At 34.4% G+C, this 27,017-nt stretch overlaps 1 protein-coding gene across 2 annotated transcripts in view; it reads left to right on the top strand.

Annotated features, from left to right (window-relative positions):
- SLC12A2 (solute carrier family 12 member 2) overlaps positions 1 to 27,017 on the top strand; it is a gene marked incomplete at both ends in the record, with an annotated part of 105,929 nt that overhangs the window by 56,471 nt on the left and 22,441 nt on the right. For both annotated transcript variants that reach the window (XM_082835226.1, XM_082835225.1), the window contains 10 exons: positions 1,074 to 1,201; positions 1,299 to 1,383; positions 3,861 to 4,012; positions 9,370 to 9,477; positions 10,559 to 10,682; positions 11,728 to 11,829; positions 13,665 to 13,820; positions 14,411 to 14,510; positions 19,075 to 19,186; positions 20,645 to 20,785. In XM_082835226.1, the coding sequence (XP_082691352.1) occupies positions 1,074 to 1,201; positions 1,299 to 1,383; positions 3,861 to 4,012; positions 9,370 to 9,477; positions 10,559 to 10,682; positions 11,728 to 11,829; positions 13,665 to 13,820; positions 14,411 to 14,510; positions 19,075 to 19,186; positions 20,645 to 20,785 (1,208 nt within the window). The remainder of the gene's footprint in view (positions 1 to 1,073; positions 1,202 to 1,298; positions 1,384 to 3,860; positions 4,013 to 9,369; positions 9,478 to 10,558; positions 10,683 to 11,727; positions 11,830 to 13,664; positions 13,821 to 14,410; positions 14,511 to 19,074; positions 19,187 to 20,644; positions 20,786 to 27,017) is intronic.

Here is a 27,017-nt window from a genome sequence, read left to right as displayed (position 1 = left end):
ATTTTGCATAATCTCACCCCTGCTGATCCCTTCCATCTCATTACATCTCCCCCTTACTGTGAGGGCTTTGCATCTTTTAGTTTTCCAAAAGAGGTACACTTTTTTCCTGCCTCAGGGCCTTTCTACATATTGTTGGTTATTCCTGGTGTACTCTTTCTCCTGGAACATCACATGGCTGATTCCTGCTCATTAAAGTCTCAGCTTAAGTGTTAGCTCCTTAGTCGTATCTCTTTAGCCTTCTGTAACCACATTGAATTAGTTTGTCTCTCTTTCATTATTTATCACAACACCCTGTTTCCATCCGTACATTTACTGCTATTTGCTGTGACCTTTTTCTTAACTTGTTTTGTAGCTCCTCATTGATACTCTTAAGTTCCATGAAGGTAGCTTGTTGCTGTTGGATCTCTCAGTACTTTGAGATACTGGATGGTTCCAGTACAGGACCCGGCATGTGGTGTATACGCAAATATTGGATGGATGGATGGATGGATGGATGACCGTTAATTGGTTGTTTCAGTGTCAGGGCCTGTCAGAATAGATGGAAACAGCAGGACTAGTTGAATCTTTCATTATTGTTGAAATGGAAAGGACCTTTACCTGGTTTGTCTTAGCTACAAATTATCTGGATGCCTGATGAATAGCCTCAAAAGTTAAACAAGTCACCACTAGGAAATAGAGAAAGCTGTACAGATAGATAGAATATAAGCTGGATGTAAGGAAAAATGTGGTTCCAGGTTTGTTTTATGTCCCTTTTGTTCTTCTGCCTGCTTTCTTGCTTCTTTGACCTCTTGGAGAGATAACAATCAAGTTAGAGGTGCTTGAAACATAATTAGTAAGGTATAAAAAATAGTGGGGCATGAACCAGGTCAAATCATTTTGAATGTAAACCATTTCCCTCATATAAGAAAAGAGAAACACCAATACATACTTGAATTAGGAAATAATTCAAGAATTTACCAGTTACTTGAGCTGAAGAAAAGTCAGGGGTCTTAGATAAACACTTATTCTTAACCTAAATTATCATGGTCTAATCTGCTATCCATTAATTGCCAAAAATATTTTGTTCTCTACAGCTGAAATATTTAATGAGAACTTTGGGCCAGATTTTCGAGAGGAAGAGACCTTTTTTTCTGTGTTTGCCATCTTTTTTCCTGCCGCAACTGGTATTCTGGCTGGAGCAAATATCTCAGGTGATCTCGCAGTAAGTATTTTAATAATGCTGTATCGATTTTATACAAAAAGTGATATACCTATATTTATTTTTAAAGGTAGACTTAAAAAATGTTCTTGTCTTCTAGGATCCTCAGTCAGCCATACCCAAAGGAACACTCTTAGCCATTTTAATTACTACGGTGGTTTACATAGGAATTGCAGTATCTGTAGGTAAATAACCTTACATTTGTTATGTGTTTCAGAAATTTAATGATGTACATACTATAAAGATTCATTTTCATGACATTATATTTCTAACTTTTAAATTAAGAAATAGTTCAATAAAAGGATTCTAAGTTTTGTATTTTCAAAAATACTTAAGTAAACTAGTGGTGATTCTGTAGACATTATCTAAGTCACTAAATGCTCTAAGGTTTTTCCTTTAGGATTTCTATTAATTAGTAAGCTAGAAAGTTATGTAAAATCTTATCTGCAGATTCTTAAATTTCACTGAGATATATTTACAGAAAATGTAATTCATATGTAGAAGTAAATGCATTTTACTTTCTGAGCTTTACAAATTTTGGAATATTTTTGTTTATGATGGTTATTTTATATTTTTATGTAATCTTGTTGTATGAAGATTGTTTCAAGGCTATTAAGAAATACCTGGCATTTTTTACCATAAAACCTAATTTCAATGCACAGGAATTGAATGAAAAATGTTATTAAATTAATGAAAATGGTTTTAAGCCACTTTAATACATTCATGGAATCATAACATTTTAGAACTTGAAGAAAGGACTTAAGTGATCAGCCAGTCTCTAAATCTTTTATAGATAAGGAAGCCAAAGGTCAGAGATTTTGTTACCAACCATATGATAATGGCACTTCCTTTAAAAAACTGTTTTCATGGCAAAGAGGGTTTTGGTGTTTTATTTATTTATAAGCAAATAAATAAATAATTTTAAAAGGCTATTTGTAATAGGAGGTTCTTAACTGAAACAGAGTACAGAAAAAAATTTAGTAACTACTGCTTTTACATATAATTTGCATACATTGACTGTAGATACTGTCTTGTCTTGAATTTAGTACACATTCATGAAAGTACATAGTTTACCTGGAAAACATGTTTTTAAAATGTAAGCATTATCTTTAATATCTAAATTCTAAAATTCAGGTTTTACAGTTAAAAATTTTAAGCATACTACAAGAATAAATCTTAGTCTAGTACTAATCAGAAGAATTACAAACTCCAAATTCATTGACTACAGAATATAAATTTTCCATGTATTTGAGTAAGAAAATTTTTATTTTTGCCATATATTCAGTCATGTGTTGGGAAGTAATGACAGAACTGTTTTTACAAACTGAGCTGCTAATTTGCATAAATGTAATTTTGAAATTTTATTAAACAAGATTTAGAAATGCTAATAATATTATCATGGTGGGCTATGTTAACATTTGAAAAAGTAACTCAATTACATTTATCATTGCAATGCATACAGAAATTCCTGAAATTCATTTTGAAAAAAGAAAATGAATTACATTTATAAGCTTATTAGCAAAATATTTTTGTATTCCCCTAAAAGTTTCTAGCATGCTTGTATACAGGGATCCCCAGCCCCTGGGTTGTAGACCGGTACTGGTCCGCGGCCCGTTAGGAACCAGGCTGCTCAGCAGGAGGGGAGTGGCATGTGAATGAGCGAAGCTTCATCTTCCACTCCCCATCGCACGCATTACTGCCTGAACCATCCACCACCACCCCACCCCACCCCCCACCATCCCCACCCCGTCCATGGAAAAATTGTCTGACACGAACCCAGTCCCTGGTGCCAAAAAAATTGGGGACTGCTGTTTATATACATTATACATAAGCTAGAAAATTTACTTTTAATTTAAAAAATGATATAACTGATTATGTTTCATGGGAAATAATTTGTTATTGCAGGAAAACATTTCTGTTTTTATCTGACGCTCCAATAATGCTTGCCCTTGTACTCATTTCATTCTGTTTACACTAGGGCAACAGGAGTAGCCCTTTCTCCCTGATATTCAGTAGCGGAGTCAGTAAAGATCACCTCTACACTAGTAATTGTGTAACTAGCTCAAGCAATGGAACCTTTTTTCCCCAGACAATTCTGATGGAGAACATCAAAATATGAACTATAAAAGCATAGCTGCTTTAAGGTTAGATAGGGCTCTCTCTGTTCTGCCCTCAACCTCCAGTGGTTTCAGGAGTACCTTTAAGGAGATGGTTTTGCAAACACTGCTCTGAAAGTCCAAAGAAGAAATTTAAGTATGAAGAACTATATACAGACTGTCTAGTCATTAAAAAAACTCTTCCTTTCAAAACTTAATTTTTGTTTTATTGTTTAGTTTTTGTTGTAATGCCTGTGATTTTTACATCATATATGATGAGAAAGCATTGTTAAAGTGCTTCAAAAGTAAGAATATATGAACTCTAAGGAATGGTCATTACTGTTAGTTGTACATCGTACGTTATTCCAAATAATTCTTAATACTGAGGACCATGATGCTTTCCAAATTCTGTTCCAGGTAAACCTTTCTTAATTGTAAATACAATGTATGCTATAATAAGCAAGTATATACAGTCAGCACTGTAATTTCTTTATGGGTGTATATAATTTTGAAATGAATGTAAGCATTAGTTTGATTTTTTGTCCTCATTGTCACTTGTGCTTCAGGTTCTTGTGTTGTTCGGGATGCTACAGGGAACGTTAATGACACTATTGTAACAGAGCTAACAAACTGTACTTCTGCAGCCTGCAAATTAAACTTTGACTTTTCATCTTGTGAAAGCTATCCTTGTTCCTATGGCCTAATGAACAACTTCCAGGTGAGCATCAAATTTATATTATACAGACATTCTGTGTTCATCTAGAGGTCAGACTGCTATCAACTCTGACCATTCAGAGTACAGCAAAAACTTAGAAGGGAGGATTGTTGTTACTTTATACCCAGATATCAATAAAGACTGTACACAACTAATTGTGAAAACAGAAAAATATGAAAGAATGAAATCTGAGCCTGTTCAGAGGCAAAAGGGCCCCAGAGGGCAACACTTTTATCATAGGGTATAATATATAGTACATATATACAGTATACTGTTTCAGAAAGCAAGAAAACATCTCACACATGGTCATATGTGCTGGATCTATTTTTGGATTCTCTGTTGTGTTCCATTGATCTTTGTGTCTATCCCTCCACCAATGCCATACTTTCTTGATTACTATAGTTGGTTTTAAGTCTTAAAATCAGGTAGCTTGATTCCTCCTACTTTATTCTTTTTCAAAATTGTTTTAGCTATTTTAGTCCCCTTTGCTTTTCCAAATAAATTTTAGAATAATCTATGTTTATCTACAAAAAAGTCTTGTTGGAATTTTGATAGGAACTACATTAAACTTGTACATGAATTTGGGGAGGATTGATAGATTTACTATGTTGAGTGTTCCAACCCATGAACACTTACGTTTCTCCATTTATTTAGATCTTCTTTAACTTCTTTCATAAGTATTATGTAGTTTTCAGAATATCAATCCTGTACATATTTTGTTAGACTTACATCTAAGTATTTCATTTTTATTTTGAGCAATTTAAACCCATACTAATTGAAATGAGTTCAGTTTTCCAATTTGAGGTTTCTCCATAATTGCTTTATATATGAATGCCCTTTTAAAAAAGTATTGATTAGTATCAGTAGTTTTATTTCATTAGATCTGGCTATCATATAGTGATGCTGTGTTAAACCACTATTGAACAACAGATTAATAAAATTATTAATGGATGCTTGAAAGTTTGTGAACTATTAAACATATGAACTGTGTGAAGATTAGTATTACTGCTCAAGTATTTGGAGAATATCAGTTTTATTATTACCTCTGTAAGATACTGAAAGCAAAATGAAATTTTTATAAAATTTATGGGTTTTAGATAGAAGAGGAAAAGGAATCACTAAAATTTGGAGGATATTTTGAGAGTTGCTTGATAAGCCTCAGGATGCTAGAAACAAAAGAACATAAAGGTGTAAATTCAGGAGATTAAAACAAAATATTCTGTGGTAAATTGGTACTGCTAATTCAAAGTGGAAAATAAAAATTTCGCTTCCTAGTGTTTCTCCAGTAATGTGTAAACATAATAAACAGAATAGTTGAGGAATTAATGTATTGTAGAACATTATATAGACATTTCATGTAGAATCTATGTATTTTACATTAAAATTTTATAACTTAAATATTTAATGCCATTATTTGTATTTTCTTTTGTATAGTTTCAAGCAATTTACTGCACTTTCAGTGGTTAAAAATATTGAATGCAATTATGTAATAGAAGTTTGTTTTTTCTAGTCATAAGACTAGGCAAAATCGTAGGAATGAAAGAAAGTATTCATGTCCAGCTAATTATTCAGGCCAATTCGGACATTGATACTGTGTGTGAAAGGCACAGATGTTGGTCTCTGCCCAGTGACTGAAAATGCCAATCAGATTTCTGTGTTGTTGCCTTGAAATACAGAAGTGTGTTGTCTTTATCAAGTCTAAGTATGGACTCATTCAAGCAAAGTGTGAGAATTTGGTGTACGTAAAGTTGCTTTTCCAATTTAAGTAAATTAAAAAAAAATACTTTGTAAAGCGATACAGAATGGAAAGAAAATCCTGTAAAATTATCAATTGCTTGTCACTTGGAAAATGAAGAATGGTGAATAGAACGTAACTGAGGAGCATGTAAGTGGAGACTCCATCATGAAATCTATACAAAGGCACACTATATAATACTGTTTTGCATATAGTTGATAAATATATGCATATATAATAGGGTCACTTTATTTTTCTTAAATGTTTAATTTTCTTTAGTTTTATGTTTCTTATATTTCTACATTTTAATGTCCTCTGAAACCTTTGACTCACCACTGCTTAATAAACAAAATGTGAGCTTCTTTGCTCCTTCAGAGCCTTTCATACCCAAACTTAAGTCCCACTGCTTCTATCCAGACTGAACTCCAGTCATTACGTGTTTGTATACGTATACATGCACACGCTTAACCCTACTCTGTTGCTTTATTTGTTGCTTCACTCTGCTAGGAATGCACTGGCTTTTTCTTTTTATATGTCCAAATCTGTCTGCTCTTCAAACCCAGTTCCATGAACATTTTTTTGGACCCTAAATCGTCAACACACACATATTCCCCACACAAAATCTTACCATTCGTTTTACTTGCCACTTTTTTTTTTTTACTTTTTATTAGACTTTTGTCTTTTTTCCCCCCCTTATTAAAGACCAGACCATCTTTTGTTTTTCATCTTTGTTTCCACTATATATTTTTGATAACACTGATGTTACTATTATTTGAATCATTTCATTTACTTGCTACTCATATTTTACCATAAAATGGTGGGAAACACAAAGGTTATTGGATAAATGTATAATTAGAAAACAGGAAACTTGGCAAATCATAGAAGCATAGTTTCTAGATGCTAAGCATGGAGCATTATTTATCTTAATTCAGATATGAGGGAAGAAAAGAAAATGAATCTTTTCCTCAAAACATGAAAGGTGAAATGTTATGATTATATGTAATGTTGCTGGTGTCAGTTTTGGCTTAATCTATCAATGTATCATATTCTTTTTTCTCCCCTTTTTTCTTCATTTACCTCCTGCCTTTGTACTTACTTAACTTTGAAGGCATTACAGACAGACATGGAATTTTGTATTATCTGAGAAGTATATATAACAGAAATCAAGTCTGCTTATTTTTATCTTGGTCCACCTTATCTATCCTTTATAATCTCCTTCCCTAAGGACAGATTTGGCAATGCTAGATAATCTAGCATTAAATAATAACTGTGTAAAAATAGTGATTATGAAAAATGTATCATGTGTATGTAACCACTAAATTGGTATTAAAAGGCTGAATAGAAAATCATCTTTTCAATGAGTTTTTTCTCCCGGAGATTCTCTGAGAAGTCAATGATAATGTTTCTTAAAACTCTTAAATATGTTCTTCAGGTTTAAACCTAAATCTTCTGAAAGATGCAGGGAGAGACATTTAAGTGAAACAAGGTGGTTTATGTATACATGAAACCAGACTTAGGTATTATGGCCAGGGATTGTGCCCAGAGCTAGTTTTACATCAGACTTAATATTAAATTATTGGCAAGTGTATAGTAAACAGCCTAAAACCTGATTTCCTTATCTCCTTGGTCTCAGTTGGCATGTTCTTGGTCAATATAAATGAAAGGTAAATCTCCACTAATGAAGTAATGAATCTAGATGTTGATCATCATTCACTACTGGTAAAATTTATAATGCATAGATCAAGTTGACAGTACCTGAATCCATTAAACAACTCTTAGGAATCAATTTAATACTTTGACAGATTTCAAAGGTTCACAAGGAACAGTGCAATGAAAACCTGTGTACCTACCCTTCATTTGTATTTACTAGTAGTTTATATTTTGCCCCATTTGCCTTATCTTTATATATATATGTATAGTATTTTTCTCCTCAAACATAATGAGAATTATAGACATCACATGACAATCAGATTGAAATATTTAAAACATTCTGTACAAGCACGGTAAATTTTCCCACCCAAGTAAATCAGTGTTGATGAAATACTGTTGTCTAAATATATATTCCATATTCATACTTCCTCTCTTCTTCCAGTAATGTCCCAGATAATTTTTCTCAGATCCAGGATTCAATCTGGTGTCACACATGGCCTTTAGTTACTTTAAAATTCTTTAATCTAGAGGAGTTCCCAGCCTGCCTGTTTTAACCTTTCAGGATGTTGACATTTTGAAGAGTCCAGGCAATTTATTTTGTATTGTGCTCCTCTGTTTGGATTTATTTGATTGCCTTCTCATTGTCTAAGTTAGTGATCCATTTTTTTTAAACTTCATCATAGGGAAATGTTTGAACATGTACAAAGATAGAGAAAGCAATATAATGTACCTAACATACACATTTTCCAAGTTCATCAGTTATCAGCGCATGGCTAATTTTGTTTTATTTATGACTCCCCACTTCCTATATTATTTAGAGGCAAATCCTGGAGTTAGATCCTTTCAGCTGGATATTTCTACTTTTAGCTTTAATAAATAAGTACTCTTTAAAGACAAACAAAAAACATAACCAAAATACCAATCTACTATCTTAACATTAAAAAAAGGAAACAACCTTCCTGACAGAAGTATATCAAACCACCTTGGAATATTCTTGCCAGAAAACTTGTACCTCAGTCTGATCAACTTGTCTAGATCTACCTACCTACCAGTTGACTAGAAATAGAGGTGAGAGGAACAAGTTAAACAAGGCAGTGGAGATTGTCGGCAAAATCCAGAGCGTGGGGTTTCTCTAGGAGAAATGACATAAAAATCATAAAATGTAAAGGAAATGGTGAGCCTGTAGATTGAAAAAGACTTAAGAGACATATCAACCAAATGTAAATGTAATCCTTTTGTGGATCCTGATTTGAACAAACTTTTAAAAAGCAAGAAAAGACAAATAATTTGGGGATTTTGAATGTGATTGGGTATTTGATGCTGTTAAGGAATTACCCAGTTTATAAGCTGTGACAGTGACTTTGTAGTTACAGTTGTTTTTTGTTTTTGCGGTATGCGGGCCTCTCACTGCTGTGGCCTCTCCCGTTGCGGAGCACAGGCTCCGGACGCACAGGCTCAGTGGCCATGGCTCACGGGCCCAGCCGCTCCGCAGCATGTGGGATCCTACCGAACCGGGGCACGAACCCGTGTCCCCTGCATTGGCAGGCGGACTCTCAACCACTGCGCCACCAGGGAAGCCCTGTAGTTACAGTTTTTAAAGGTTTTTACGCATTAGAGGTACACACAAAAATTTATGCATGAAATGAGATCTGGGGTTTAATTCACAATAATGAAAAGATTGGCCCTGTTGAAACTGAGCGATGGATACTTTGTAGTTCAGTATGTTCTTCTGCCATTGTGTGTGCCTTTGACATTTTACAAAATAAAAAGTTTTTTTACATTTAGGGCTGGTGGTAAATCAGTTTCAGAAGTTTGTACGCACGTAACCATTATTACTGTTTACTATTGTTATTTTTATCAGATTTCTCCCAGAATTACTATTAGTGTTCTTCATAGGAATAATAAAGATGAAGTGTTGTGTTCTTTTTTGAATTTTATGTAAGACTTATTTTTCCATTTTTGTCACTTTTTTAAGGTAATGAGCATGGTGTCAGGCTTTGCACCACTAATTTCTGCAGGTATCTTTTCAGCCACTCTTTCTTCTGCATTAGCATCCCTTGTGAGTGCGCCCAAAATATTTCAGGTAAGTATTTTCATGTTACAAATTTTATTAAAGGGGCAGTTAAGGTAATATATTTAAATATGGGATTTTTAATATTTTTAAATTATTTGTTTACTTCTGTCAAGCCCATGTATTGATATTTATATGACATATACAAACACATATATCCAGAGTATCATATTTAATTTTATGCATATGAATGTGGATGTGTATATATAAACACTTGGCCTATATCTACTCTTAGGGTGTAAGTTTTGAGTTGTCTTTCTGGAAGTGGTGATGAATTTTTGCTTTATGGACATACTGTTAGCATAAATTTTCATAATGTCTTACCAAGGATAAAAAGTATAGTCCAAGACCATAAATCAAAAGAATTAAAATATCTTATTCCTATTAGCATAATGCCAAAATTAATGTTTAATTTTATTAATATCTGAATGTCTAATACGTGCTATGCATTATGTTAGGTACTCAGGATATAATAATAAGTATGAGAGACATTGTATCCCTTTAATGAGCATTAAATAAATGGCTGATACTGGATAGAAAATACTTTTTATTACTAAAACAAATGAGATATCAATTCTGCAGCTTTGTTAATTTCCTTTGTTTTTTGTTTGTTCTTAATTTTTTATTGTAGCTAGTTAGTACAGTAGAGGTGTAGAATATTTACTAAAATTATTTTCAGTATTGTTTTAAGAAAGGTGATTATGTTTTATAATTAGGATTTTCATTTGTTTTGAGTCTAGGATTTGGACTTGGTTTTCTTAAAATAGGTCACACGTCTGTCATACTTCTCAAGGTTCCACATTTCTTCTATGTGTATGCCTGCTCCTTTGGCTCTTTATTCATATAAGAATTTCAACCTGGGGTGGAATAAAATGGATAAAAACTTCAGTGTATTCTAAACCTCCTGTCTTTCTGATGCTAGAAATGTTTGAATCTCCTTTACAGTTTGTAGGTGAAGCAGCGTGAGGGGAAAGAAAGAGGACCAAGAATTAGAAACTTGGGTTCCATTCCTGATTAACCTATTGTAACTGTAAGCAGATCTGTATGTCTTATTTCGATATATTTCATTTTAATGTTTACATTTCTTCATTAGGCCTTATGTAAGGACAACATCTACCCAGCTTTTCAGATGTTTGCTAAAGGTTATGGGAAAAATAATGAACCTCTTCGTGGCTACATCTTAACATTCTTAATTGCACTTGGATTCATCTTAATTGGTTAGTCTATAAATGTACGCTAATGTAGATTTTGGTGCATTTATAGTATCAGCTGTCAACACTGAATTGTTAAATTATAAACAAACTGTTACTTTGCCTGCAATACTAAGTTAGTTTCTTTTTGATCCAAGGAAAGAGTATTTAGAAAATAATGCAAATAATAGCGCTTGTTAAATATTTGCTAAAATTCTTACCATCACTAATTCTCCATTAGGGCTAGAGGGAACTCTTAGGTTCTTGTCCCTAAAACAAATATGATAATAGCATAAGGAAAAGGATTCCAGTGTCTTTCATGAAGGTAGAACCTCCGCCGATCTACTCTTTGGTGCTGTTGCCTCTGATCGTAAGGAAGCTAATGGGTCTTTCACTGCTCAAGAAGACTTTGGACTTTTATTAAAAGTCTGATTATACTACTGGAAACTAACTCTCATGTGATATTTAAGAATGTATTTGGTTAAGTTTCCTGTGACCCAACAGTTCTTTTTAGGGGTTTTTACCCTATAGAAACGCACATATATAAGAATATTCTTAGTGTCATTAATTATAATAGTGATAAATGGAAGCAACCTGAGTACCTATCAACAGAAGAGTGAAACTGCAGAATAATATTCAGCAGTAAAAAAATGAATAAACTTGGTTTTCATATATTAATATGGATGAATCTCAAATATAATAAATGTAAAAATAACAAATTACAGAATGATAATATAGTATGATATAATTTACGTAACTTTTAAAACACCCAGAAGAGTGCTACACAATGCTTATGGACCATATATGTGTGTAGTAAAACGAAATGTCATTGGAAAGAATATTCCAACTTTGATGAGTTGAGGTATAAAGGGGGCTTCTACTGTGTACATAAGGTATGATTTCTGAAAATTAAAGTATATAAAGTATATATGGCAAAATTCATTAAATCTGGTTTGTGGATGTAGGAGTATTCATTATGCTGTTATCTACAGGTTTGAAATAATTCATAGTTTTGAAGAGTTAAAAAAAGGTCTAATATGTCAGTTAAATATGCTTCATGTTTCTTTTGCAGCTGAACTGAATGTTATTGCTCCAATTATCTCTAACTTCTTCCTTGCATCATATGCGTTGATCAATTTTTCAGTATTTCATGCATCACTTGCAAAATCTCCAGGTGACTTTACGTTTTTTTAAAAGTTCTGTAAATGTGGTAATGTCTAATTTTAGAGAAAATGAAACTTTTTTTATATATAAATTTATTTATTTTATTTATTTATTTATGGCTGTGTTGGGTCTTTGTTGCTTTCTCTAGTTGCAGCGAGCAGGGCCTACTCTTCATTGGGATACATGAGCTTCTCATTGCAGTGGCTTCTCTTGTTCCGGAGCATGGGCTCTAGGCATGCAGGCTTCAGCAGTTGTAGCGCGTGGACTCAGTAGTTGTAGCTCGCTTGCTCTAGAGCGCAGGCTCAGTAGTGGTGGCACACAGGCTTAGTTGCTCCACGGCATATGAGATCTTCCTGGACCGGGGCTCGAACCCATGTCCCCTGCATTGGCAGGCGGATTCTTAACCACTGCGCCACTAGGGAAGCCCAAGAAAACAAACCTTTAACACATTTTAAAAGATGGCATGTGGAGAATTAGCTCACGAATGCTTCACTCTGCCTTTATAGTTGAGTCAAACTGAGTCTTCAAAGATCTCTTTATCATGAAGTTTATTGGTAAATAATGCCTGTTTCTTGTCTTCAAAGAATTTAAAATAGCATTAATTTTAAATTCTGACACTGTGAAAGAATTACTTTGCTTTTTTCTGCTTTTATTATTTATTCAGCTGATTGCTATTTCAGTTCCAAGAACATTATTATGATATAGTTAACCTATCCAGGAATATTTTTAACACAATGAGTTCTGTGGAGTTCTAATATAAGGGGTCTTTATCAACTGAAAAATTATTCCATATACATTTTTTATGGGTTTTGTTATAAACCATGATAGCAGTTGGACATCAGAGAAGGAAATAAGGAACAAAAGCACTGTTCCTTCTAAGGGTCTAAAAGTTTCTCAGAAAAGGAAAGATAAAGTATGGGAACTTAGGACACAAACACCTTAGCTTCAGTTTTTACTTTAAGAATATAAATTTTAGAGGTGGGTACGGGTGTGGCTATAAAAGGGCAACACAAGGGATCCTTGTGTTGGACTTTTCCTTATCTTGACTGTATTAATATTTTAGTTGTGATATCGTGATATCATTTTGCAAGATGTTATCATTGGGAGTAACTAGGTAAAGGGTGTCCGGAATCTCTGTGTATTATTTCTTACAACTTTGTGTGAATCTGCAGTTACCTCAAAATTTAAAAGTTTAATTTTAGAAAAGAATATAAGTTTTATTGAAATGATTTTAAAATAGTATTTTGGGCTCTGGAATTACCTATGAATGAAAATTTTAAAACACGGTCTTCAACAGTTTTTCGAGTGAGCTTATTAATTCATAAATACTTCCCCAAATGGGAAGGTATGATTCTATAGTCAACTCACAGTTTTTCTAGCAAGTAGATTACTTTTTTAATGATTCTGAAGAAGGTTTGTTTGAATTGTTTTATACATTCATTAGGATATAGATGTGTCTCCTGCTAAAACACAGAAAATAAAACCGCACTATTAAGGACTCAATTTGAAACCTAATGTTTTAATCTTCTCTAGTTTTTAGCATTCACTGGGGTAGGCCGATTTATACTTTTTTGGTAGGGAATTTTTTGAATACAGAAACTAGTAAGATAGGGTAATGTGGACATAAATAGATGTGCCCACTTCATGGCTGTCAGGAATCATGATGTTGTGATCAGTAATGGTCTGTGACTTCACTGTTATTATTAGCCTTATAGTTCACATTTAAAGACCTTTTAGTGTAGCAGCCGCAGAGAAATTTATTTTGTGCATACGTATGTACCACTGTCTAAAGCAGATGAGGTATCCAAGTGACTTTTATTTATCTATTTTGTTTGTTATTGTTAGGATGGCGCCCTGCCTTCAAATACTACAACATGTGGATATCACTACTTGGAGCAATTCTTTGTTGCATAGTGATGTTTGTCATTAACTGGTGGGCTGCACTGCTAACATATGTGATAGTTCTTGGACTTTACATTTATGTTACCTACAAAAAACCAGGTAATTACATTTTGTAATCCAAGTATGAGAGAATGAAGTTTTGGATTAGAATGGTGGCTTTAGAAATGAAATGGACAAAGAAGATACTGTTTTAATCATCTCAGAAACAATTATTTCTCTAATATGCTTATTAAGTCTCTAAAGTAACAAATGTCTAAAATCATCATTTGTGTCCAGACTGTTTATTCAGTAAGAGGTAAAATTTGCCTGTTCAAATAACTTAAACTGTTCAGTACTATAAATAGTACTTTATAACAATCATAGATCTGCCTCTTTCCTTTTAGACCTCTGGCTATATAAGCAGTAATTTTTAAATGTTTTCTTTATTTGTAAAAGGCTCATTTTGAGTTGCATGCACAGCATGTCTGCAGCCCTATCATCCCAGTCTTTTCTAAGTTGTACTTTTTTTTTAAATGTAATTGTAGTTCAGATTGGCATTGTCTTAATTTCATGCCATGAACTTGAACTATTGAAAGTCCTGAGTACAATAGTTTATTTTAGCAATTGACTTTTTAAATGTGAAAGTACTTGTTATTGATGACTTGTTACAACCGGTATTAAGCTGCTGCATGAATACTGTCTTCCCACAGATGTGAACTGGGGATCCTCCACACAAGCCCTGACTTACCTGAATGCACTGCAGCATTCGATACGTCTTTCTGGAGTGGAAGATCATGTGAAAAACTTCAGGTAAGTCATAAGGTAACAGAAACATTTTGTCTTAGGTGGCAATCAGTTCTTCCTTTATTGTTCAGTAACATTTTCATATGCTGATATTTCATGGAAATTTCTCTAAAAGCATAGGGTATTATTTCTTGTTTTGGTTTGATTTGAGCAGTTTATTCAAAAACAAGATTGAGGCTTCTTGTTATCAAAATTTTACAAAGAGATAAATTATCATCTACCCTGCAAAAATGTTGTGAAAGTTTTGGAGGTCTCTCATTTGAAAACTTTTAAATAGTAGGTATCATAAAGTAAACTTTTTTTCCCCCTCTGTGGCCTCAGTAGTTATATAACTACTGAGGATGAAATTCATAAAAATCCCCTTTTTGCAATTTTACTAAGTCAGTAAATATTTTCATGTTAGTGGCTTCATTCTCATTGTGGTACTGGAAACCAGTTTTAGTGATAAAGAATCAATGCCTTAGAGTGAAGAGTATTTCTTATTTTCTTCAATAAATTACTTTATTTTTTATCTTATAATAGTTTATCAGTTATCATTTTAAAAACTATTCCTTAATTTAACATGCTTCTAATAATTGATGAGATTCAGTTACTAAAGCACTGTTGTAAATCCAGGAGTATTGTTTATTTATATAGATTCTTAGAAATTGTAGATTATTACTTATACCAAGCTATAAGTAGGCTTGTCATTTTTAGACAATAGATCATTAGACAGCCATTCTCATACTGTTCATGTAAGCCTGGTTCTGAACAGGTGACTTTCCACAGTCATGAGTAATCACTTCTCACTGGCTTCTGCACAGTAATCACAGAAATAAATTCCTTGTTTCAGTAAATCAAAAGGCAAACTCTTTTTTAAAGAAAACTTCCAGAGTGGATACGTGCCAGAAAAGAAGTGCTCTACCAAATTTCCCCCAGGAAGAAACATCTTTGTATATCTTTTTGTTAACTCTTTGGGTTCTTCCCCCCGCCCTGCCCGCAACTTTCTTCTAGAATGAAAGTTTTCCAGAGACCACAGATCTTCAGCTTAGGAGTAGAGAGAAACTGGAAAAAGAAAAAGAAATGAGAGCCCTGGGAGGAAAACTTTAAATGCAGTACATTTTGACTAGTCGATGCCAAATATGGCAGAAAATAGAAATCATTCCTTTATGTAAAAAGTTGTATTCCAGAACTGAGAGTATGACCAAAAGTCAGAGTTAATTTGCCATTAATAAAAAACTGTTGCTTTGGCTTATTACAGTAATGGGGAAATTTTAAAAAAATTTTATTCTAAAGTGTTTTAAAATTTTTATCAGAATTATACATGAACATAGTTTAAAGAGGAAAAACTTAGGTTTGTCATGAAAATTAGCAATTGCCCCACTTCTCAAATCCCTGTTTCTCTCATGCCACAGGCAACCACTTTTAACTGAATCGTGTAATATTTACTTCATATTCCCAAAGAGAGGGTTTCTCTTGTTGTATTGTTTGAGTTTTAACTTCAGGCGTTATCTGCTGATTTCTTTCATCCATGTATGCCCACCACACATGTGCACCCTTCCCTTTACCCCACCGTCCCAGGGTATTTTTTATGTCATTATTTTGATTATATTAGACTTGATATTTATATTCTGACATTTTAAGCATGATTCAAGAGCCCAGCCATGTAGTAAATTATGATTGCTTTTTTTTCCTGTACAGGCTTTTTGTTTTCTGTGTAGGCAATAAATTTTTTTTTCCTGTTTAAATTTCTATTTATCAGTATCTCAGCGTTCACCAAATTTGCCAAAAGATTTTGTTTTCTTCGCTTCATAGTTTCTATTTCCTTGAATAGTGAGAAATAGTCTTTCTCACTATTTCCTGCCTCTTTAATTTGGGTTCTTAGATTTAGCATTGTCTGAAGTATCTGTGATCCTGGGCCAGGGAAGTTCTGCATTGGTGGCTGGGGCTTGTCAGTGAAGCCCTTGATGTAGATTAATGTGGCTTTGCTGGTTCTTTAAGAAATTTAAGTCATCTTAAAGGTTTTCTATTTTGATCTGATTAGATTTCTCAGAAAAGAATCTTTTAATCTTCTGCTTGTTGATAAAGTTCTGGCTACCAGAGTTCTGAGAGCCAAGTGGGAAGGCAGCTCAGAGATCTCAGGGTTCAGCATATAGTAAATGTTCTCCTAACTCCCCTACTTAAAGTAGCTGCTTATGCCCTCAGACCAGAGATCTGGGACATATGCTTATGCTCCCAGACCAGAGCTCTCTCTAGCAAATAAGCCCTAGCCTAACAGGATTGGAGAGGCACAGGGACAGGGACAGTTGCCCATCATAGTGATGGAAATGGTTTGGGTTCACCTAGGTGCTTCTTATGCAAACTTTAAATCAGTCCTTCTTATTTTAGTTTCTTTAACATATTGCCCCTGCCATTTCCAAAGACATCTATTGCCTCTAAGTCCTAGGCATTTTGATGGTTCTTAGGTGTAAAATCAGATGGCTTCATAGTTTTCTCTTATGCTCATTTGTAATTTAGCCTTTTCCTGATTTGTCAAATCCTTTATTTTTCTTCCATCTGCTTTCTGGCTTTCAAAATTCAATGCTATTGTGTCCTATCCTGTTCTCCATATTTTTGGTGACTTAAAAAATCCCATCATATTATGGAGATTTTTAAGGAGGGAGTAAAGATGAAGGCAGATGTTCATACTCTGTCATTGTTACTAGAAATAATCCCTAATATATTTTGTTCTATACCTTTCTTTAGAATGATAAAATTACACCCAAATTATGCCTTTGTGTGGTGTGTTTACTATTTATTGATAGTAAAGATAGGGACTACAAGTTCATTTCCCTCAGTAATAGGTTATATTAGTAATAGGTTAAACTACCATAACAAAAAGCTGAAAAACTAAAGTGGCTAAACAAGATAGATATCAGTGTTATGTGATAGTCCAGAGGTAGATGGATATTCATGGCTGCTAAGTAGATTGGCTGCACTTGGTTATTCAAGTTCCACATTCCTTTTATCTGTCAGTCTGCCATTCCCTAGGATGTGTTTTTCTGTCCATGTGGTCAAAGATATCACCCCCCCCTCCACCACGGCCTAGCTTACAGGAAAGGGGAAAAAAGTATGGAGGGTGGCCAGCTTCATTTTTAAAGGACAGGACAAGGAATTAGGGACATCGTACGGGCTGGAAATCAGTCATAGGGCCACTTTTAGCTGCTAGGAAGGCTAGGAAATGCAGTGTTTAGCTGGGGAGCCATGTAGCCTGCTGAAGCTCAGGTGGAGAGACTGGACTACTAGCAGTCTGGGCCTTAGAGGAGGACTTCATATTTGATTGCCCCAAAGCAATTCCCCCAAGCAGAACTGGCTTTTCACATAGCTTGCTAAAATTCTGAATGAGTTAGTACCATTTTTAGGTCTTTATTCAGGTTTTCCTGCTTATTTTATAAGTATAGTTAGGAACTACCCTAACAATTTAGTAGGTAAGTCAGAATTTTTAGTCTATTTGCTTTTTGTTAAAGTTTGTTTTAATTATACACATTGTTGTGATTCATTTTGCTGTGCAGTAGAAGCTAACACAACATTGTGAAGCAACTATACTCCAATAAAACTTAATTTAAAAAAAATAATCAAAATTTAAAAAAAAAAAATTTTTCTGAATCTGTTTGAATTCATAACATGGATACCTGAATTTTTTTTCCTCAAACAAGGTTGATTTTTATTTCTCGTCAACAAAAATCAAGAGTTAAAAATACATGAAAGGGCTTCCCTGGTGGCGCAGTGGTTGAGAGTCCGCCTGCCGATGCAGGGGACGTGGGTTCGTGCCCCGGTCCGGGAAGATCCCACATGCCGCGGAGCAGCTGGGCCCTTGAGCCATGGCCGCTGAGCCTGTGCATCTGGAGCCTGTGCTCCACAACGGGAGAGGCCACAACAGTGAGAGGCCCACGTACCGCAAAAAAAAAAACCAAAAAATAAACCCATGAAAGTCTTGCCACTGTCTTGTGTTTGCAAAGGCAACTGAATTCAATTTTGGCTTTCATCATAATTAATTAGTATTAAAACTTTTAGTTCAAATAGAAACCTTTTCTTCACCACAGGTGGTTTTACTCATATGACGTCATTAAAATTAAACTAGATTAGGGAGGGCTGATATTACAAAGTAGAAGTAAGTATGATGTGATCAAGCTAAGAAGGAAAGTGACCTGTTTTTTACATGAAGGCAAGGCCATGCTCTCAGGAAGTTTTGTGGACTCTGTGAAAGAACTGGAATATTTGTTACCTTTATAAGACGAAAATTTGTTACATGTTTTTAACCAGCATGGTCATTTCTTTCTGTAATGCCTCCCAGAATCTTGATGTATAATATTACCTATTAATTTAGGACATTTGGTATGATGGTTGTTCAAAGAAGGTTTTGTTTTTCTGCATTTCTCATGTACCAAGGAACCCTAGTTATGTCATCTTCTGTGAGAATCTTGTGGCCTGTCTTGAGGACAGTTGCATAAAGGAGTGGCTAGTGTAATAATATATTCTTAGAGAAGTGACTTAAAATCATGTCCATGTTATCAAAACCCTAAACTTCTCTTTCTTTTTAATCTTAAATTAGGCCACAGTGTCTTGTTATGACAGGTGCTCCAAACTCACGCCCAGCTTTACTTCATCTTGTTCATGATTTCACAAAAAATGTTGGTTTGATGATCTGTGGTCATGTACATGTGGTAAGTACTAGTTTTGTTTTCTATATTAAAACATTTTTCACTCTGTGTATGTAATTTGTGGAGCTTTCTAGATTTGAAATAATTTGAGTAGGTCTTAGCAACTATATTGCTTTGCTAAGAAAAATTACTTCCCAATAACTAAGGAACCTAAATGGAATTCAGTATGTGTTTTTGCTTGCTGATAAATCTCATAAAGTCCTGAGAATACTGGGAACATATACTTACCAGGAAAAAAAAGAGGCTGGAGGAGGTGGACAAATCATGGTAGATATCTAGTATCTGATATGTAAGAAGAGTAGAGTGAATGCTGAATTTCCAAATTCAAACACTTTAATTGCTCATTCATTTTAGTTTTATTCATGAGCAAGGAAATTATTTAAAATAGGGGTAAACGGTCATCCAAAAGTAGTTTTTTGTTTTTGGCATCCTGGCTATTGAAAACAATTACTAGATGATGGATCACCTTTTCTGCATAAGAAATTGGAGTATTTGCCAGATTAACTTATCTCCCAGGCTCTACTGTTCATTTTATTTTGGTGCTAGAAATGTGTGTTATATGCCCTACGTCCCAGCCCCTGCTAGAGTTGATCTTCTACTTGTATAGTAGCAAAGTGAGTGTGCATGCACGTGCGTGTGAGTGTGCATGTGCGTGCATGTGGGGGGGGGGTAGTGGAAGAACACACTGGGACACTGACTCCACTCAGGACCTGTGGAGTTTCACAGTTTATCTTAGATCAATTCAGGTTGGGGTCTTGAGCATAAGAAATTACAAAGGGGAAATTCTTCTACTAGGAAAGATAAATTGTACTTTTCCTTGTCTTATTCATGTATAATTAGGGTGTACTTTTAATCTTATTTTTAGATTTTTTAAAAATACATTTTAGGTAAAACGTGTAACACATTTTATGTGTTGCTTACAAGGATCAAAATAGAATGGCAAGTTAAAAAAGCCTTTCTTGTGTCATTTCATTGTTTAACAAGTACAAAGAAAAAACGTATTTATATAGCTCACTTTGACTTGTAATGATACTTCTAGGTTTCTGAGAATTAACAACTCAGACATTTCAGACAAACAAAAAATAAGATGGGAAACTTTCCATAGAAAAACAGAAGGCTCTTATTTTTCTCTGTGTAATCTCTTCTCCATTTTCAATAATTTATAATTTCTTTCATTTACTAGTATCAAAACATTTATTTTTCCAAGTCTGTGTTTATTCCTCTCCTCTTCTTCCTTCTACTGGCACCCTCTGTGTCTTTGTTCCATCAACACTGTTTTTTCATAATCTTTATTGGAAAGAATTCACTGACAGGAAAATGAAACGCTATCATTATACTTCCCTTCTCCCCCCACCGCCATGTTTAGACACCTTGTTTAAACCAAGATAACAGGAGGATTTTTATAAAGGGGGAATAGATTACCTTTCAGTTAAAGACATTATTAATATTTTTACCTTAAAGGGCCCTCGAAGACAAGCCATGAAAGAGATGTCCATTGATCAAGCCAAATATCAGCGATGGCTTATTAAAAACAAAACGAAAGCTTTTTATGCTCCAGTACATGCAGATGATTTGAGAGAGGGTGCACAACATTTGATGCAGGTAAATTTGTTACATCTTTCAAATGACAGTATTTTAGTTTTGTGTAAGCTTTCAAAAACTTGTTTATTCCAGGTTTCATTATTCACATTAATAAAAATCATAAATCTTTAAAATATCTTTACTGAAGTAGAATATTACAGTTTGTATAATTTGAGAGTTACAGAAATACTGTGCTGTTGGCTGACAGTGAAGAACCTCTTTGTGAATTATCTTAGCCTATTTCTGTCCTTTTCCTAAGATAGTTCCCATTCACTCCCTGTTGTTTTAAGTAATGGCAGTCCTTATTTAATTTTTTAAAAATTCTAATTCCCTACTATATTTCTCACTATTATTTTACTGGTGCTAAACTTAGACTTCTCTTTCGGTTTTGTGTGTGTCCTAGTAACCAGAATGTGGGATTTGGAATCAGTCCTAGGTTTAAATGCTAGCACTGCTACTTCCTTATTATGGATTTCGGACCAATCAAGTTATTTAATTTCTCAGAAACTCAGTTTCTTCAACCCTTAAAGGTTGTAGGGAGACAGTGTTTGCCAACTTATTTTTATAGGAACCTCTTTCTTCAAAAGAAAGCTTAAGCAAAAGCCCATTGACTGTGTCGATTGTGGAGCTGCTTTGTTAGAGGTGGGGGACTCAGTGCTGTCACTGGGCCCTTTCTGTTTTGTGTTTTTTAAAACTTGACAAGCACGTGGTTAAGAATAGCCTAGGCTATCCTAAGGAATAATAAGGGGTGGGAGTGGGATTGCTTTGCCAGATATAAAGGCTTATTAGCATAAAACTATAGTGATTAAGACATTGTGGTATTGAAGTAGAGACAGACAATTCAACTGAGTAGAAATAGAGCCACTCATATAGGAAATTTAATACATGACAGAGGTGACATTGAAAAGATGAGCTGGGATAATTGATAATTTATGTGAAAAATATATATAACACATCCTTATAAACCAAACAACAAAACATTTCCAGATAGATTAAAGACGTAAACATGAAAGGCAAAATTTGTAAGCTTTTAGAAGAAAATAGAGAATAATTTTATGATCTTGAACTAGGGAAGAAGTTTTTAAATGAGACACAAAAAGTTGAATTATGAAGAAGAAACCAATTATTTTTTAGTTAACATTTATAAAACTGTGCTTCTAAAGAAAGCATGAAAACAAAAAATGAAGCCACAGACCTAAAGAAGATAATGTTACCAGCAAAAGAATGTGGTGCACAATATATAAAGAAATACTAAATCTATAAGAGAAAAAAAGAATAGCAATAGACATGCAAAGAAGAGGAAACCTAAATGACAGAAGTAAAAATTAAAACCGCAGTACAGCTTTATTCCATACCCGTCAGATTGATCAGAATCAGGTCTGCCAATACCAAGTGTTAGAAATGGTGCAGAGCACTTGGAAATCTTTGCACTCCTGTAGTAAATGTAGACTGGACAATCACTTGGGACAGCAACCTGGCAGTATTCTGCGTCTTTGAAAAGTGCAGATATCCTGAGACATTCCATTCTTAAGTGTATACCACAGAGAAATTTTACACATGTGAAGAAGGCTATGTGAAGTTTCATAGCACTATCATTTCTTACAGTGAAAAGGAAATTAAAGTAACTTCAGCAGCCATTAATCACATTATTGAAAATTGTGGCATAATCATGCAGTGGAATTCCATATAGTGGTGAAAAGGTACTATACATATCAATGAGGATAAACCTCAGACAGAAATGTTAAGGAAAATAGCAAGTTAAAATAAGAACATGAGTAATATGAAGATGATGTAAATTTTTAAAAATATGTAACTTAAAAATTCATACGTATATATGCCTAGATAATGGAATATATAGTAAAAATACAAGATCTTGAAAAGGATACGTTGGGTACTTGGTATTTGTGAAATTTGTTTTCTTAAGCTGAGTGGTGGATACATGATTATTTATTACTTTATTCGCTTTTGTATGTGAAATATATAAATATTTCAAACGGAATGCTACCCCTGGTCATAAGGTTGTTTCTAGTGGGTAAATCTTGCTTGCTTTTGTGCAGTTTATAGGAATACTTTGATAACTACTCTATGTATTTAATAAATGTTATGAAGGAAATGAAAATATTTACTTACAGCAATGGTTCTTAACTTCAGCCTGCATCAGAATCACGTGGTGGACTTGCTAAAACACAGACTGCTGGGCCGCATCTTTACAGTGATTCAGTAGGTCTAGGGTGAGGCCCAAGAATTTGCATTTCTAACAAGTTTCCCGGTGATCACGCTGCTGCTGCTGGTCCAGTCCAGGCACTACACTTTGAGAGCCACTGCCCTCGAGGGTTTCTGTGGTATAAATGATGATATCGTAAATTGGCCAAGAGTTAGGAACCATCCTCCTTATCATTCTGCTCTACCTAACATACTCACCCCTGTGGGTCATGACAGTTTCACCAGTGTGGGACAAAGGGAGCATACATAGAACAGTGTCATTTTGAGACTGCCCTATATACCTGGCAAGTGCTATTCCCTTTACAAAGATGCCCAGGAGATGGTTTATTCCAGTGTCAGAGCTGTCTGAGGAACTGTTTAAAATATCCTTACAGATAGGTGAATTGCCTCTTTAGAACTAATCACTGAAATTTTAGTGTAAGTTGCCACTGAGTGTACTTCTCTTTCCTTCGAACCTTCTCGAAACCTGTTACATAAAGTGGAAAATGCCTTTATGTCTGTTAGAGGTTTATAATCTTTGTCAAAATAGTTTTTTGTACATTGATTTCTTTATACAGTGACTTATTTTATAGTTCTAGCGGTGCTGTTTTAGATGGGTTTGTTTTACTATACATTCTGACTTCTCATTTCTTTGTCCCTTCATTTGTCTAGTTATTAGTTATAAGCATTTATTTAGAGATTCACTGTTTTAAGGAGAGGTAGTCTTGTCAATAACTTGCTTATGGAGCCCTTTGGCAGTAAGACATTAACACTGCTAACTTCTTTGTTTAAATGGATTTTTCTTTTGTTTTCTTTTTCTTTTTTTTTTTTTAAGGCAGGAGCCACTTGATTGTCAATCCAATTTTAAACATTCATTTTAAATTAGAAAAAACTCTTGTTTTTACAAAAAATTCAGATTACGTCATGATGCCCTTTAAATCAAGTAGATCTCATTTAGTCTTAGTGTAGCTAAAACTACCTTTTTTCCTGAGCAAAGCTAGTCTAGAATTATCCTGTAATATATGCTGAGTGTTTCTGAAACCTTTCCTCTTCTTCATTAGCCACATTTTGAGGTAAACAGCAATTTTTTTTAAATTTTCTAAAAAAAATGTAGACCGAAATAACATTGCCAATAAGAATATTTAAAATATAAATTATACCCAAGTCCTGTAGCCCCTTTCCAAATATATATACACACATATATTTAATGCCATGACATTAACTAAGGATAATTTAAAGCCATCACTATTAGTTCAACCTTTAAAAACTAACCATCTAGAATATGAAGCCAAAACTCTGCATTTTTGTTCAGTGATGCTTTTTTTCAGCCAATATTTTATTATACATTTCCATTGTCAACAACATTCTTTAATTAATGTAACATTTAATGACTATTTTTAGTGGATTTAGCATAATATGCTAAAGCAATTTCTTTTTTTTTAACATCTTTATTGGAGTATAATTGCTTTACAATGGTGTGTTAGTTTCTGCTTTATAACAAAGTGAATCAGTTACACATATACATATATCCCCATATCTCCTCCCTCTTGCGTCTCCCTCCCACCCTCCCTATCCCACCCCTCTAGGTGGTCACAAAGCACCAAGCTGATCTCCCTGTGCTATGCGGCTGCTTCCCACTAGCTATCTCTTTTACATTTGGTAGTGTATATATGTCCATGCCACTCTCTCACTTCACCCCAGCTTACCCTTCCCCCTCCCTGTGTCATCAGGTCCATTCTCTACATCTGTGTCTTTATTTCTGTCCTGCCCCTAGGTTCTTTAGAACCATTTTTTTTTTTGATTCCATATATATGTGTTAGCATATGGTATTTGTTTTTCTCTTTCTGACATACTTCACTCTATATGACAGTCTCTGGGTCCATCCACCTCACTACAAATAACTCAATTTCGTTTCTTTTTATGGCTGAGTAATATTCCATTGTATATATGTGCCACATCTTTATCCATTCATCTGTCGATGGACACTTAGGTAGCTTCCACGTCCTGGCTATTGTAAATAGAGCTGCAATGAATATTGTGGTACTTGACTCTTTCTGAATTATGGTTTTCTCAGGGTATGTGCCTAGTAGTGGGATTGCTGGGACGTATGGTAGTTCTATTTTTAGTTTTTTAAGGAACCTCCATACTGTTCTCCATAGTGGCTGTATCTGTATCAATTTACATTCCCACTAACAGTGCAGGAGGGTTCCCTTTTCTCCACACCCTCTCCAGCATTTATTGTTTCTAGATTTTTTGATGATAGCCATTCTGACCGGTGTGAGATGATATCTCATTGTAGTTTTGATTTGCATTTCTCTAATGATTAGTGATGTTGACCATCCTTTCATGTGTTTGTTGGCAATCTGTATATCTTCTTTGGAGAAATGTCTATTTAGGTCTTCTGCCTGTTTTTGGATTGGGTTTTTTGTTTTTTTGATATGGAGCTTCATGAGCTGCTTGTAAATTTTGGAGATTAATCCTTTATCAGTTGCTTCATTTGCAAATATTTTCTCCCATTCTGAGGGTTGTCTTTCCGTCTTGTTTATGGTTTCCTTTGCTGTGCAAAAGCTTTTAAGTTTCATTAGATCCCATTTGTTTATTTTTGTTTTTATTTCCATTTCTCTAGGAGGTTGGTCAAAAAGGATCCTGTTGTGATTTATGTCATAGAGTGTTCTGCCTATGTTTTACTCTAAGAGTTTGATAGTGTCTGGCCTTACATTTAGGTCTTTAATCCATTTTGAGTTTATTTTTGTGTATGGTGTTAGGGAGTGTTCTAATTTCATTCTTTTACATGAGGCTGTCCAGTTTCCCCAACAGCACTTACTGAAGAGGCTGTCTTTTCTCCACTGTATGTTCTTGCCTCCTTTATCAAAAATAAGGTGACCGTATGTGCGTGGGTTTATCTCTGGGCTTTCTATCCTGTTCCATTGACCTATATTTCTGTTTTTGTGCCAGTACCATACTGTCTTGATTACTGTAGCTTTGTAGTATAGTCTGAAGTCAGGGAGCCTGATTCCTCCAGCTCCATTTTTCTTTCTCAAGATTGCTTTGGCTATTCGGGGTCTTTTCTGTTTCCATACAAATTGTGCAGTTTTTTGTTCTAGTCTGTGAAAAATGCCAGTGGTAGCTTGATAGGGATTGCATTGAATCTGTAGATTGCTTTGGGCAGTAGAGTCATTTTCACAATGTTGATTCTTCCAATCCAAAAACATAGTATATCTCTCCATCTGTTTGTCTTGTCTTTAATTTCTTTCATCAGTGTGTTATAGTTTTCTGCATACAGGTCTTTTGTCTTCTTAGGTAAGTTTATTCCTAGGTATTTTATTCTTTTTGTTGCAGTGGTAAATGGGAGTGTTTCCTTAATTTCTCTTTCAGATTTTTCATCATTAGTGTATAGGAATGCTAGAGATTTCTGTGCATTAATTTTGTATTCTGCTACTTTACCAAATTCATTGATTAGTTCTAGTAGTTTCTGGTAGCATCTTTAGGATTCTCTATGTATAGTATCATGTCCTTTGCAAACAGTGACAGCTTTACTACTTCTTTTTCGATTTGGATTCCTTTTATTTCTTTTTCTTCTCTGATTGCTGTGGCTAAAACGTCCAAAGCTGTGTTGAATAATAGTGGTAAGAGTGGACAACCTTGTCTTGTTCCTGATCTTAGAGGAAATGGTTTCAGTTTTTCACCATTGAGAACAGTGTTAGCTGAGGGTTTGTCATATATGGCCTTCATTATGTTGAGGTAAGTTCCCTCTATGCTTACTTTCTGGAGGGTTTTTATCATAAATGGGTGTTGAATTTTGTTGAAAGCTTTTTCTCCATCTATTGAGATGATTATAGGGTTTTTATCCTTCAATTTGTTAATATGGTGTATCACATCGATTTGCATATATTGAAGAATCCTTGCATTCCTGGGATAAATCCCACTTGATCATTGTGTATGATCCTTTTATTGTGCTGTCAGATTGTGTTTGCTAGTATTTTGTTGAGGATTTTTACATCTATGTTCATCGTTGATATTGGCCTGTAGTTTTCTTTCTTTGTGACATCTT

The sequence above is a fragment of the Leucopleurus acutus genome, assembly GCF_964270905.1.
Source record: "Leucopleurus acutus genome assembly, chromosome: 3".
Lineage (NCBI taxonomy): Eukaryota > Metazoa > Chordata > Mammalia > Artiodactyla > Delphinidae > Leucopleurus > Leucopleurus acutus.
The sequence above is the reverse complement of the archived record's forward strand: the minus strand, read 5'-3'. Positions and strand labels throughout refer to the sequence as shown.